Here is a 12,213-nt window from a genome sequence, read left to right as displayed (position 1 = left end):
GTTTGTGTAAATTTACAAAAGTGAGAGAGTCGTGTAAAATGAGACTTTTAATCCTCAACGAACAACAGACGGAACACAAACAGGGAACAGCACGGAGTATTTACAAGAAACATTATAGTGTGTGGAAAAAGCTGTTATTGTAGTAGTTTTAGTAGTAGTAGTAGTAAAAGTAGTAGTTGTAGTAGTAGTAGTAGTAGTAGTAGTGGTAGTAGTAGTGGTAGCAGTAGCAGCAATAGTAGTAGTAGTAATAGTAGAAGTAGTAGTAGTAAAAGTAAAAGTAGTGGTTGTGGCAGTAGTAGAAGTAGTAGTATTAGTAGTAAGTAATAGTAACAGCAAGTAGTAGTAGTAGTAGTAGTAGTAGTAGTAGTAGTAGTAGTAGTAATGACAGTAATAGAAGCAGAAGTAGAATTAATAGTAGAAATAGTAGGAGTATTAGCAGTAGTAGGCAGCAATAGCAGTATAGTAGTAGTAGTTGTAGTAGTAGAAGTAGTATTAGTGGTAGTGGTATGACCAGTAGCTGGAGAAGTAGTAACTACTTACTAGTAGTAAGTCGTATTAATAGTAGAAGTAGCAGTAATATTAGTAGCAGTAGTAGTAATAGCAGTACAGTAGTAGTAGTAGTAGTAGTAGTAGTAGTAGTAGTAGTAGTAGTAGTAGTAGTAGTAGTAGTAGCAGCAGTAGTAGTAGCAGAAGCAGTAGTAATAGTAGTAGCTGTAGTAGTAGTAGTTGTAGTAGTCGCAGTAGCAGTGGTAGTAGTAACAGCAGAAGTAGTAACAATAATAGTAGAAGTAGTTGTAGTAGTAGTATTAATGGTAGTGGTATAAATAGTAGCCGTAGTAGTAGGAGTAGGAGTAAGTAGTATTAATAGTAGAAGTAGCAGCAGTAGGTAGCAATAGCACTATAGCAGTAGTAGTAATAGTAGTAGTACTTCAAACAAACTTTATCTGACAAATTATTTAAATGTATTTCAGACAATATTATGACTAGTAATAATACTGTAGTCACATCTTGTAGTATGTACTGTGTATACTGTACTGTGTCATGTACTATAAGTTTTTATTGTACATTTTGTTGCCAGATCCTAAAATTACAATCTAACTTTTTAGGAACTCAGTATCTTCTCTAAAAATATCTGTTAATCCTCGTTCGTTTACATTGTGCATCAGTGAACGTTGGAGGAACTCTCCTGTGAGCAGACAGCACAGCAGTTGGTATTTTATAATTACGTCCTCCTTCACCTCTCTCTATTGTGTGGCCACGGAACACGTCCTGTTCGCTGTAATGATGAGAGATTTATCACATTTCTTTTGGCATTGTGAGCCTTTTTTTTTCCAACAACATACTGACCCTGAAAACATTGAAAACCACATCTCCTCCAGACAGCCACGCAGTCTATGTGAGTCACTATGAAAGAGCGCTAACCCGGCCAGCTGCTACTGAACCACAGCTTTAAGCAACGTGCTGGAACAACTACACAAAACTCTGTATAAATTAATCTATTTGCATTTTTCAGACACTTTTCAGCACATCTGTTCACTAATTTTATAAGCGAATAATACAAAATAGCAATAATTATACAGAGTTTTTGTCTTTGTTTTTGACGTTTTCCGAGAACACTTTATGGCTGCAGCCTGAAGTGACCCAAATCAGATTTTTTTGTCCCCTATGTGACCTGTATCTGATCTTTTAATGACAGTCTGAATGACACATCAGATTTTTTTCAAGTGCAACCCAGGCCCCTTGGATATGTGCTCCTAAAACCGATACATATCCGAACTTTTGACATGCGACTTCAGTCTGAATGGTCAGGTCACAATCATCCCACCTACACGTCAGGCTCAGAGTCTGGTCGATGGAGGGAAGTGAGGTTAGAGAGTTCATTCATATTTGGAGGGATCGCTGGATTCAGGCCAATTGGAGGGGTCTTATCGGAACCGAGCGTTTTTTGAAATGATTGCCAAAGACTACAGGCGATCCTGGCTCCAATGTCAACAAAAAAATAAAGAGCCTGCAAGCCAAATACAAGGAGGCTAAAGAATCAAACAAACGAAGACGTGTAAGCTGTCCATTTTACGAAGAACTGGACCATATTTTGGGAGACAAGCTCAGCATTTAGGCAACTTTCATAAACACTGAGCACGCTCGCTGTGTGTGACATTGTCGTGTCGTCCAGTGCACATGCGGGACACTTTTGGGGTGTTTAATGTTCACACTAGAGATCACATACAAGCCACATTTAATTGGAAATGTGAATTGTGATGTGAAATGTGAATCTGAATTGAGCAATAAGCCCTGCAGTCTGAATGTAGCCTTTTTTGTTCAAATACGTGGGAAAAATCAGGTACAGGGCATTTAATGGTCCTATATTACGTAAAATTGACTCTTGTGAGCTTTTAGCCATGTTATAATGTTGTTACCTCATCAAAAACAGAGTTGTGTTTTGTTTCATTCAGACGTGTCTGAGTAATCCTTTATTATTAGTCTGTCTACATCTCCTAAGCTCAAAATGCTTAGGTCCACCTTATGATGTCATGTAGTGGCAGTTTTCAAGTTCACAGATATTTTTTACCTTTAGTTCAGTAAATATGGGCAATTCCAGGCAAAATCCTGGTTGGGTACTCGTAAATAGTTGCTGAAACGGGCGGGTTTTAATGTTCTGGAATTTTACGGGCAGGTATGCGGATGGGTAATAATTACACACAGGCGGGTCAGGTTAATCAGTTGAATGACGAACGGGAGAAAAATACTTGACATTTGTCCAGGACGTCCATTGCTCTGGAAACAAGTCACATTTCCCGGTCTTTTTCTGGAATGATGGACCAGGCTGAGAGAAACTTTAGTGTATTTATTACACAAAACCCTCAGCGGAGGTGATCGGCTCGCCGGCTGCACTCCTGGTTTAGTCCTGGTTTAGACATGGTTAAGTCCTGGACTATTGGGCTGTCAGACAAATGGGCTGACCCCGATTTATCATGGGCACAGGCAGGTAATGGGTGGAATGTTAACGGGCCGAGGCAGGTGCAGATTTAACTTTGATATATTCATGGGTTAACAGGCAGACGTGATGTGGTGCTGTACTTCTTGGGTGCAGGTCTCCAAAAATGGACCTGTGCAGGACTCTGATTCCAGGGCTGAAATCATCCAAAAGAAAAGTGTATGGTGTTTAAAAACACAATGGAGCACTTCCTGTATTACCACGTGACGTCATAAGGTGGAACAGGGTGTTATCTGTCAGCCTCTATGCAAGATTTGTGTGTTAAACGTGTGTGAATGAAACAAAACACAACTTCAGGTCTGTATGTGATGAGGAAACATCATAATAACAGATCAGAAAATAGCGTAAAATGGGCTCTTTAAAGAAAACAGTCAAACTTTTCCAGTAAAAATCAAACTCTAATCAAGTTGGAGCACGCAACTTCAAAATGTTTCCCATGTAAGACCTCGTTTACTCTGTAGTGTTGAGTTTAAACAGTATGCAGTGTGGACTGAGTCATTGCCAGAGGACGTGCAGGAGGAAGTGAGCGCTGGAGTTTTGGAGCTTTCTCACTGACTTACTTCACGCTTCGCAACATTTTTAAGTGCGAACAAAACAGGTGCTGCAGAATCAGTAGTGAAACGAGGTGAACCAGGGACACTAAAGGGAGTTTCTTACCCAAGAGTTGAGATAAAATGGATTCAAACCAACATTTACACAGGCCAATCGGCTATGAGCAAGTTTGTTATTTGTATTTTATTTCAAACACTTCTATATGCATGAAATGTTTTCTGAAATATTTGGTTGACTTAGTTGTTTTCAAAGTATATTTCAAACTATTTATGTGTAAAAAATATCTTTACTAAATATACATACTAAACTAAAGTTGCTCTATGTAACATTTTGGTTGAGGGTCTGTCACCTGCTTATTTCTATATATGTCATTGCCCTGTCTGTTTTTAAATTCTGAATCAATTGTTCTGTATTAAATAGTTTGGAATTAAAATAGTCTCCTTTGAGTTTACATGGAAATAATAATTCCGAATTGAGGTTTCCATGGAAAACACGTTAAATCGGCTTTATTTAATTCCACTCAACGTCTGGGAAGGGTTCTGAACGGACAGGGACAGAAAGTATTTACATCGACCGGAAGAAAACACACTTCAGCTGCTACCGGCTTTTTTGTCATCTCGGTTTCTTGTTACGCCACGGACACAACCATGATCCAAACTTTTTCCGCAGTTGTTCCAATGAATATAAAGCATCAGCTGGAGAATTCTCTCATCACGCTTTACGCCTGTCGGCTGAGGAGGAGAAGGGAAGAGTGTCGGAGAAGGGAGGAAGAATACAAACTGAGTCAACGGCTGCTCTACCTCAGCCCACTCCTGCATCCCGCTCACAAATCCAAAGAGCAGAGGATGAAAGTCCGAAGCGAGGACTGGTGAAGCTGGGTCGTCCGGATCGAAGAAGGGCGACCCAACGAGCATGCGCTGAACGAAAGAAATTATTTTTAAGTAGAATAAACCTTTACATGATAATATAGGAATAAATTAATTCGACTTTAAAATCGGAATAAACCACCCTCTTACCTATAATCATTTTCATTAGGAGTTAAGTGTTTACATGGTCTTTTTAAAGCGGATTTTATATTTATTCAGAATTAAAGCTTTCATGTAAACGTGGCCAGTATGACACTAAATAGTATAACGTTACATTTATTGAATTACAGGTGATTTTATAGCTCAAAAATACCAAGAAAAACAGACATTCTGACTGTGAGCGGGGTCGCCTCTCCACAGTTCTGACCTGTAACTTGGTCTGGATTGGTCTCCATGAAGATAGAAAGTTTTAATACCATACTGTGAAACGTTCCTGACAAAGTAATAACATCTCTATGGTGAAAAGCATTTGAAGAGCCCTCCACCAGAAACGTTACACAATGCACACTTAATAAAAACACCTTGTATTCTAACATATGTTTTGTTAGCTCAGTAGATCTTTATTGCTTTAGATATTTGCTTTAGTTCAAATGTAAACTGAAGTAATATTTATTAATAGGTTGTTTTCACTCACGGGTCGTCAGTGTCACTCTCTGTCTCGCTGTCGGCCCCGCCCCTTTCTGCAGGAGGAGGATTCTCATTGGTTGAAGGAGCACAGGAAGGAGATCCGCGGTCTGAGTCTGAAGGGCCACTGCGTCCGTCACTCACCAACGCCACTCCACAGCGAGGCTCTGTGAAATACAACACTGTTTATTCACTTAAAGAGGGCTAAAACTTATACTTAGATCATCGTGTTACCTTATATTGTTTTGAAAATGCTATATATGCCATGTGAAGCTGTACTGTATGGTTTTGTATTTTTGCATCTATATTTTTGGAAAACTGTAGGCTTGTGGGTGAAGCCATGTAACAGTAAAGAGGGTTCAAATAGGGCCTGGTGGAGACTGCAAGACTATTCAAACATGCATTGTCCATTTTGCATAATACCCTCTTTAATATTATTGACTAAATTGCATTTGATTAATTTAATGATTGGTTTAATGTCACTTTGAACAATAGGAAATTTAAGCTCATACCTCTGTTATACCACTACAAATCCATCATATGTAATAATGTACTACAATTATTACAAACAATCATTTGTATATAAAGAAAAAAAAAAGAGTTTCACAAACAGATTAGTATCTGAATTTTCTGTTGCATTAAGGGCATGATAATATTCAGGGTTCACATCGTCATGGAAATCCTGGAAAAAACATGGAATTTTGTAAATTCAATGAAAGTTTTGGAAAAGTCATGGAATTTTAGTATCTCTTCCACACAACTACAGTGTTCCGTGAAGTTATTATCAGGCTATTATGATTATTTCTGAACGTATGTGCCTTTTGTTTAAAAGAGATGACAATAAATGCACTGACAGTATTTTAAATGTTAAAAAACTATAATACCAAACCATAAAGTGAGTTGAAAGGGTTAACATTTCATATTTATCCCTTAAAGTCAATCAATAAAGTCAAAATCAATTCTACACATGTAGGTGTCGTAAAGTCATGAAAAGTTCACTTTAAGTCATGAAAAAGTCAGTGTCAGTGAAAAAGAGTGGGAACTCTGAATATTCTAAAAATGACAAAGGAGAAATTGAATTTGTCAAATGGACAAAATGTTTATTTAGGTTGAAAAGGTTTTGCAGCTCATCCGAGCTGCTTCTTCAGTTCTGGTCAGACGTTGGTGAACACTGCTTGATATCTGCCTGAAGGGAGGAGCTAACTACACTGAAACTACTCTGAAAGTAACACCTCTGCTTGTTTACAGTTTCTGTTTGTTAGCTAGGCCTATTCATCTGTATCTAAGTGAGGTGACACACAGAATTAGCATAATCATTCAGGCCCAAAATGACCTGGCTGCACCTATTGTTCTCTTTTTTTTTTAGGTTTGAGGATGGAGTTGTATAGGGGAGTTAGATGATGTCTGAGCCCTCCATTTCTGTTCAAAGAAGGGTTGTCTTTCCTAACAAAAATAGCCTCTTTAACTCTCCTCTCAAACCAATTATTTTCTCTGACTAAGATCTGTACTTCACTGTCCTCAAAGGAGCAGCCCGAGGCTTTTAGGCGGAGATGCACAGCAGACTGAGGTCCACTATTGCTCTCTCATCTGTGCTGGTACATCCTCTTGTAAAGTGGTAAAGTAGTTTCATTTCTCTAATGTATTCTTTACTACTATTCTCTACTCAATACTATTTCTCCTTTTGGACGACTGAGGGATTTTACACACATTCTAAAAATGCTACATAAAGCTCAAAAGTCATCATTATCAGTTCCACTAGAAGTTTATGTGAAGAAAAGCAAATGTTGAATCTTTGTACGAAATTAAAAGAGTACGAGTGGTTATTTCTTAAATGATGGTTGTACGGTACCTTTGCTTTGATGGACGATCGGCTGTCCGTCAGCGGGCGGGACCAAGGTTCCTGATTGGCTGGGCTCCAGGAAGGGGACGAGTGAGTGCCATGGAAACACAGGCACAGATCTCGGCTCTACATTGGTCCAAACTGTGAGACAGAAAAACAGAGAAACGATAATAAAAATAATAGAAAAAGAAAAGAGTTGTTCCAAATATTGTGTTCTACCTTTGGGCTGTTTGAGGTCATGAAATTTTGGTGAACTCAAACAAAACAAAAACTACACACAGAAATTCAAAGTAACTGGATACTTGTGCGTTACCAAAAGCACTTGTTAACCTTTAAATTTATTACACTAGACCCTGTCTGAACAGAGCATATGACAGTCTGGCAGCACCAAGTAAGCCTGCTGTGAAAATAGTGCCTTCAAGTAGAGGAAGTTCAAATCAGGTCAAAGCAAGATTAAGGGAAATTGAGATATACAAACGCAACACAGTAATGATAAAATGAGAGAACTTAGTTAAGGAAATCACCAGTTTTCTATCCCCAATGAACTCTCAAAGCACTTCAAGAATCAAGAAACCATTTAAAAGCAATATATACCAGTGTACACAGACTCTGGAGAAAAGGTGGGCTAAGTGTCTTGCCAAAGGACACAGTAATAGTCGATGTACAGATACAAGTTTAAACCAAATTATCAAACTAAATCAAGTTTTTAAAAATGTGCTAAAACTTTTTTTTTTTTAAATAAAATATAAAGTGTAAATGGGGACAGAATCAGCCAAAAGTAAAAAAAAATAAAAAATAAATAAATAAAAAGAAGAATTGTTCTGGATGTCATGAGAGCCCTGCATGGCCCTCACTGATCCAAGACAAAAGGCTGTGACTCACTCAAATTATCAAATTGGATAAAAGTGACGTTATACTGCATATTCAAGTACAAACTAATATTTTTAGTTTATGTTCTGAATGTTCTGGACCACATCATCACACATTTTAGAAGAAAATACTGCAATACTAGATGTGACATTACAAGTACCACATAAAAATTTTTACATTATGCAAAACTGATTCTTGTAAGCCTTGCTATATTGCTTTTATCTTCTCAAAAACGGGATCTGTTTCATTCACACACTTGAGTAAACCTTTTTTATTAGTCTGTCTACATCTCCAGAATGCTCTGTTCCACCTTGTGATGTCATGAAGCTGTAGTTTTCAAGTTAACATCTACCTATTTACCTATTTGTTGTGGAGCACTTCCTGTATCGCCAGATGACATCAATTGCTCACTCAGCGCATTGAGTCATCTAATTATTAACCATGATGAGCTTAAATGCACTTTTCACAACTCTCAGAAGCAATCAGAGTAAAAGAGAAAACAACATCTAGAACGCTAATGCGCACTTCCTGATTATCTGACAATGAAATGCTTCATAATGAAATGCAGACAATACACAGTGGGGATATTTTGACTTAAACAGCTGCTTATACAATAGATCTGTTCTGGGGTGAGACATATTTTGTTCAAATACAAATCAGGTACAAGATCTTTAATGGTCCTATATTACGCAAAATTTACAGTTTTTTATAAAGATGAGATTTAAGCTATTAAAATGTTGTTACCTCATCATAATCAAGCCTGGAATCGTTTTGTTTTTCTACATCTCCAAAGCTCAAAATGCTCAGTTCCACCTTGTGATGTGAGGAAGCAGTAGTTTACAAATTAACAGCTATTTTTTTCCTTTAGTTTCTTTAGTTCTTTAGTTAGTAGTGGGCTATTCCAAGGCTGAAATCATCCAACAGACTCTTGTGAATGTGTGTGGAGTTTAAAAACACAGTGGAGCACTTCCTGTATTACCACGTGACATCACAAGGTGGAAAAGAGTGTTTTCTGCTTGAGAGAAGAACCCCTAAACCTAAATATGCAGGATTTGTGTGTTAAACATGTGTGAATGGAACAAAACACAACTCAAGGTCTGTTTTTGACATGGAAACTACATAACATATAGATCAGAAAATAGTACATGGATCCTCCCACCAGTACATACTGTTGTTTTTCCCTTGGGCAAGACACAACCCACTTTACCTTCAGTGGAGAATGAAAGTGTATTTGATTGTCTAACAGAGATCGAAAAAGCGCTTTATACTAGATGTGACCAGTTAATAGGACTCAAGTTGGTTTGAAATAGAACTAAAACAAAATTAACAAAAGGTATGTGTACTACAAGCAATGATTTATTATTTAAAGTTTTATTTATAAGTAGGGATGTAACAATAACCAAAATATTGTGATATCTTATCGTCAAAGTCCTCACAATAATATAGTGGACCATCACAATATATCGAATTACAAGTCTCTTTGCTTAAATTAAGAGTTATGGTGCAGCAACAGCTAAAAAAACACAAAGGGAACTACATAGACCATGATCCTTTGCGCCATTTCAGTGCAGACTACAAGAAGAAATAACAGTTCTAAGCAGTTTTAAGTCTTAGTTCTTTGGATTAGGTCTTGTCAAGACATTTTAAAAGGAAAAAGTAGCATATTAGCCTCCACAAAATATCACAATAAATATCGTATCGTAAGATGTACATCGTGAAAATATCGTACCAAGAGATTTGGAAAAATTGTTTATGAGTATTTATTTATGGGTTTCAGCTTCCTGTTTCTATGCAAGATTTTGAGGACTTTTTTCCCATTAAGAAGATATCATATTTAATTTTAAATCCTTAATAGCAATAGAACTGGTCCTATTTTTTTGTCTTATATAATTCTGAAAACCAAAGTATTCTTTCCAAAGCTCTTTCGTCATTTCATCCAGGACGTCTTCCACCTACTGTAACTGTTCTTATAAAGTATTTATGCCCCTCTGCAAAGACACTGCAAAGCTGTGAAGAAACCCTGAGCTCTACACTGCAACAGCCGCTTCCACTTTCTATTAATAATGTTTAATAAAGTATTAAAATGCTCTATTTATATCCCAACGGTCCCAGCTTTTCTAAAATGGAAATCCGCGGAGCCCTGAGAAAGATCGGGAAAGCAACTTAGCGTACAGTAGAAGAAGAAGGGCCACTAAAACAAAACTACAGTAAACCCAAAACTAAATAAAACTGATTATAAAAATTTACAGTAATAAAAAAAATAAATAAATGAGGGTCAGACTTCAGCTTGTCCATATAGATGAGATGTTTTGCTTTGTGGGAAATGTTACGCAGTATGGCTTTGAACTTATCTAGGTATCTCCACGGAAACAAGCAGAGCAAAAGTAAAAATACATGTTTTTCAAGGGACTTCTGAACAATATAAACCACCTGTAATTAAAAAGGTACATGGTGCACCTTTATCTTTGTATTGAGACTTTGCAGCTGATGTCTGATCAACAAACTGGTAACTGAAGGCACTACTCTGTCTAACGTTCGTCACATGACTAAGCTGGCGTCACAACGTCATGACGTCATGTGGGTGGTAAAAACAAAGAAGAGGAGTACCGTGTCTGAAGTTGCAGCAGCCGATTTCAAGCCGAGGAAGATGGCAAGCGTGAAAACAGTCTTTCTAGTTCTAGCTACACTGTTTCCCATTTGTCTATGGTTTGTTTAAACTGTTTTCGGCAATAGAGTCACATGACCGATGTCACAAACCCAGCGAATCAGGAAGGTGCAAGTCACAGCGACGTGGTCCAATAAGGACGCAACTAGAGCTCCTACATCAGCATATCAATGTTTTCCAGGCGTCCACACTGTGCCGGATCAGATCTGTACTCATGATGAATTCACGTGAGCTGGCGGCACCAGATTGTACCGTCTCTGGAGCCGTTTTCCATCGGATTAGTGTGGACGAACACTGCATCCACAATGAAAACGACTCGAATACGTACTAAATGTTTTGAATGCGGATGGGGCTTAAAGCTGCACAGTGTAACTTTTCAGGTGGAGGGTCCGTCAAGTGCTTTTCTCCATGTAAATGTCATTGCTCTGTCTAGAATGTTTCACAGTGTAACATTAAACAGCTCTACTTCACATTTATTCCATTAGAGGTGGTTTTAAAGCTCAAAAATACATGGAAAAACAACATTCTGACTGTGAGCGGGGTCGCCTCTCCACAGATCTAACTTGTAACTTGGTCTGGTTTGTTCTCCATGAAAATAGAAAGATTTATTGCCATTCTGTGAAACATTCCAGACATAGAGATCTGACCTGAGTAGTAACCTGCTTGTCTCTCTTATGATAGATGGGTTTAATCTATACTGTGGAACATTCTAGACAAAGCAACAACATTTCCATGGAGACAAGCAGCAACATTTTCCACTAGACACGTTAAGCAGTGCACCTTTAAATCCAGGAGTTCTGCGTAAACGCTCTTGGAGTGAGTGAAGTGGATTGCGTAGTGATTCTTGTGATGCAGATGGTCCATAGTGCGGGGGCTATCTTTAGAAACGATCTGCACCTCAGGGACCTCCGCCAGTTTCTAACGCTTTCTCGGATTGTACGACGTTACATGGAATAGAAAACATCAAAGTTTTATACAGTGCAGTGACCCAGAGTTGAACCGAGCGGTGTACGGTTCAAGGAGGTCCCAACCACTGAACACGCTGAACTCGTATATATCAGTCTATAGGGTAAACGCCCTGGGGAATATACAGAAGAAGGTGTTAACACTGGCTCAGGTGGTAAGGAGAGTGTTAGTGGTAATGTTGTCACTATAATACAACTTCAAGCTCCGTTTCAATACAAAGGAATAGAATCAATACTCAATACTGATTCTGATACCACAATGATACTAGAAAACATTTTATTTAGACTAGAGAATGTGATTTTCAACATTAAAGGTGCACTGTGTAACTTGTTGGTAGTGGGTCCATCAGCTTCTTGTTTTTATGGTTATTAAACAGCTCTACTTTATATTTACTTCAATCACAGGTGGTTTTAAAGCTCAAAAATACCTAGAAAAACAGACATTCTGACTGTGAGCGGGGCCGTCTCGCCACAGATTTGACCTGTAACTTGGTCTGGTTTGGTCTCCACAAAGATAGAAAGGTTTAATATCATACAGTGAAGCATTCCAGACATAGAAATAACATCAGAAAAGCAGGTGGCGGACTCTCCACCGGAAAAGTCACAAGATGCACTTCGTAGTACTTTCTTTTCAAGGTTCAAGGTTCTGTATTTGTCATTCAAGCATGTGACAGAAACACATGACAGAACGAAATGTGCTCCCCGAGGCCGAGACAGATAAAAACAGTAATAAATAAGCAATATAAAAAATAAAAAAAAAAGTAAGTACATACATTTTTTTTTTAAAGTAAGTACATGAAAGTTTTTAAGTATCATTTGGCAATATATCTTAGTTC

At 38.0% G+C, this 12,213-nt stretch overlaps 1 protein-coding gene across 4 annotated transcripts in view; it reads right to left on the bottom strand.

The window, feature by feature from the left end:
* cica (capicua transcriptional repressor a) overlaps window positions 1–12,213 on the bottom strand; it is a 126,044-nt gene that overhangs the window by 46,856 nt on the left and 66,975 nt on the right. For all 4 annotated transcript variants that reach the window (XM_020938015.2, XM_020938017.2, XM_020938016.2 and 1 more), the window contains exons 4-5: window positions 6,887–7,018; window positions 5,048–5,204 (exon numbers count right to left, since the gene is read on the bottom strand). In XM_020938015.2, the coding sequence (XP_020793674.2) occupies window positions 5,048–5,204; window positions 6,887–7,018 (289 nt within the window). The remainder of the gene's footprint in view (window positions 1–5,047; window positions 5,205–6,886; window positions 7,019–12,213) is intronic.

This window comes from Boleophthalmus pectinirostris, unplaced genomic scaffold (assembly GCF_026225935.1).
Source record: "Boleophthalmus pectinirostris isolate CB_2022bp ecotype Guang Dong unplaced genomic scaffold, ASM2622593v1 HiC_scaffold_21, whole genome shotgun sequence".
Lineage (NCBI taxonomy): Eukaryota > Metazoa > Chordata > Actinopteri > Gobiiformes > Gobiidae > Boleophthalmus > Boleophthalmus pectinirostris.
This window is presented reverse-complemented; position numbering and strand designations above follow the sequence as displayed.